General features: G+C 46.6%; 1 protein-coding gene across 2 annotated transcripts in view; it reads right to left on the bottom strand.

The window, feature by feature from the left end:
• CD2 (CD2 molecule) overlaps nucleotides 1-1654 on the bottom strand; it is a 17412-nt gene that overhangs the window by 12159 nt on the left and 3599 nt on the right. For both annotated transcript variants that reach the window (XM_011366548.1, XM_011366547.1), the window contains exon 3: nucleotides 353-583. In XM_011366548.1, the coding sequence (XP_011364850.1) occupies nucleotides 353-583 (231 nt within the window). The remainder of the gene's footprint in view (nucleotides 1-352; nucleotides 584-1654) is intronic.

The following is a 1654-nucleotide window of genomic DNA, read 5'->3' on the forward strand; positions in this document are numbered from 1 at the left end:
CCTTGGGCAGGTGGGTTTGTCTTTCTGGGAAGGGGGCGTTGCACGAGATAGTCTCCGTAGCCTCTTCTACATCTTCAGTCTGGCAGTTCTTTCTCTTTTTAACGGCCTGAGGTTGTGTCGTGCTCTGTGAGAGGACGACTGAGATAGATAATGTCAGAACACCACCTCCTCGCTCCCCTGGGCTCCCTGGAAGGTTTTGGGGGGTGGGGGAGGCATGTTTTCAGTTCTCATTTGGAGTCGAGGCTGCCTCCCAGCCCAGGCACCCAGGCCGTGGCGCCAGCCTCTGCCGTGGGCCTGGCACGCCGTGTTTGTGAGGTGAACTGGGGATGTCTGACTAGGGCCTGCCACGCACCTGGACACTCGATGACCGCCGTTTTGGTTTCTTCACCGACGTCGTTATTTGCTGTGCACGTGAATGATCCGTTCGAGTTGGCATTCCACTTGTGTGTGATGACCTTTTGACCTTCTCCAACACTGCGTCCATTGTAATACAGTCTTAATTTAAGGTCGGTTCCTCTCGTTACCTCACAGGTCAGGGTTTTGTTGATACAATTCCAGGAAATCACAGGTGTAGAGACCTTCTCTGAAAAGAAAAGAAATATCGAATTCATATGGGGTTACTTTGTGATCATGACATGATTAATAGACATACCTATTTATAGGGGGGAAAATAGAGTCAGTTTGGGACCAGAGAACAATTTTAGGAACCCCAGCTGTTTTTGAAAATCATTTTCATTTTATTGTGTTTATACAGCACAGTCAGAACGAATTTATTTCTGATAAAGTTCACAGATACATCATGTCAGTAAAAATACATCAAAGGTTTAAGTGCTGTTTTATACCTTAAAATGTTTTCACATACATGATCTCATTTAATCCTAACAGAGAGGCTGATGTTTTTCTTCCCATTTACAGAGAAAATGCCCAAGGCTCTGAGAGGTTAAGTGGGTGGGTTCTTGCCCAACGCTACTTGGCCACTCACTGTGCCTCACTGGACTTCATCTCTGAGGGCAGGTTAAGAAAGACACACCCCACCTGCGGCAACAGCGACAACAAGTGACAAAGCCCTGGGCCAAGTGTCAGGTGCTGACCTTATTGGTGGTAGTTGCTACATTTGGAATCATAAATTCCTTGCCTGTCCTTTCCTGACACGATCATATTTGAAGGTTGAATCTTAAAGGAATAGGGCCTGGCCTTGGCGTCACAGGTCCAAGTCCAACTCCCCTGCGTCTAGCTGTGTGGCCACCTCCAAGTCTTCCCCTTCTGCTCATTTTCTCATTCTTTCCTGTCTTTCCCCAGACTTGCCACCTTCCTCACTCAGTTTCTCTGCCTTCGTTATGTAGATGCAGAGCTCCGTTTTCAACGACTCCCCGTCCCTGACTCCCAGGCAGCAATATCTCATCCATGAAATCTCCCACCAGATCTCATTTCTGTTTCGACATACAGGCACGCAGACATTACGTTTTCTCTCCATCCCGGGTTTCTAAGAATGAGGAGGACAGAGAAACGTCATCGTACAACACAACAGGGCAGTGCATAGTCTGGGGGTTGAGTCGAGGCGTTTACTTGTCACTTCAAAATGGAAATATTCTTTTTTCTCTTTATAAGAGCAATATCCAGTTATTATAAAAATTGATTTAAAATGTTTCGAGAA

Source organism: Pteropus vampyrus, unplaced genomic scaffold (genome assembly GCF_000151845.1).
Source record: "Pteropus vampyrus isolate Shadow unplaced genomic scaffold, Pvam_2.0 Scaffold6, whole genome shotgun sequence".
NCBI lineage: Eukaryota > Metazoa > Chordata > Mammalia > Chiroptera > Pteropodidae > Pteropus > Pteropus vampyrus.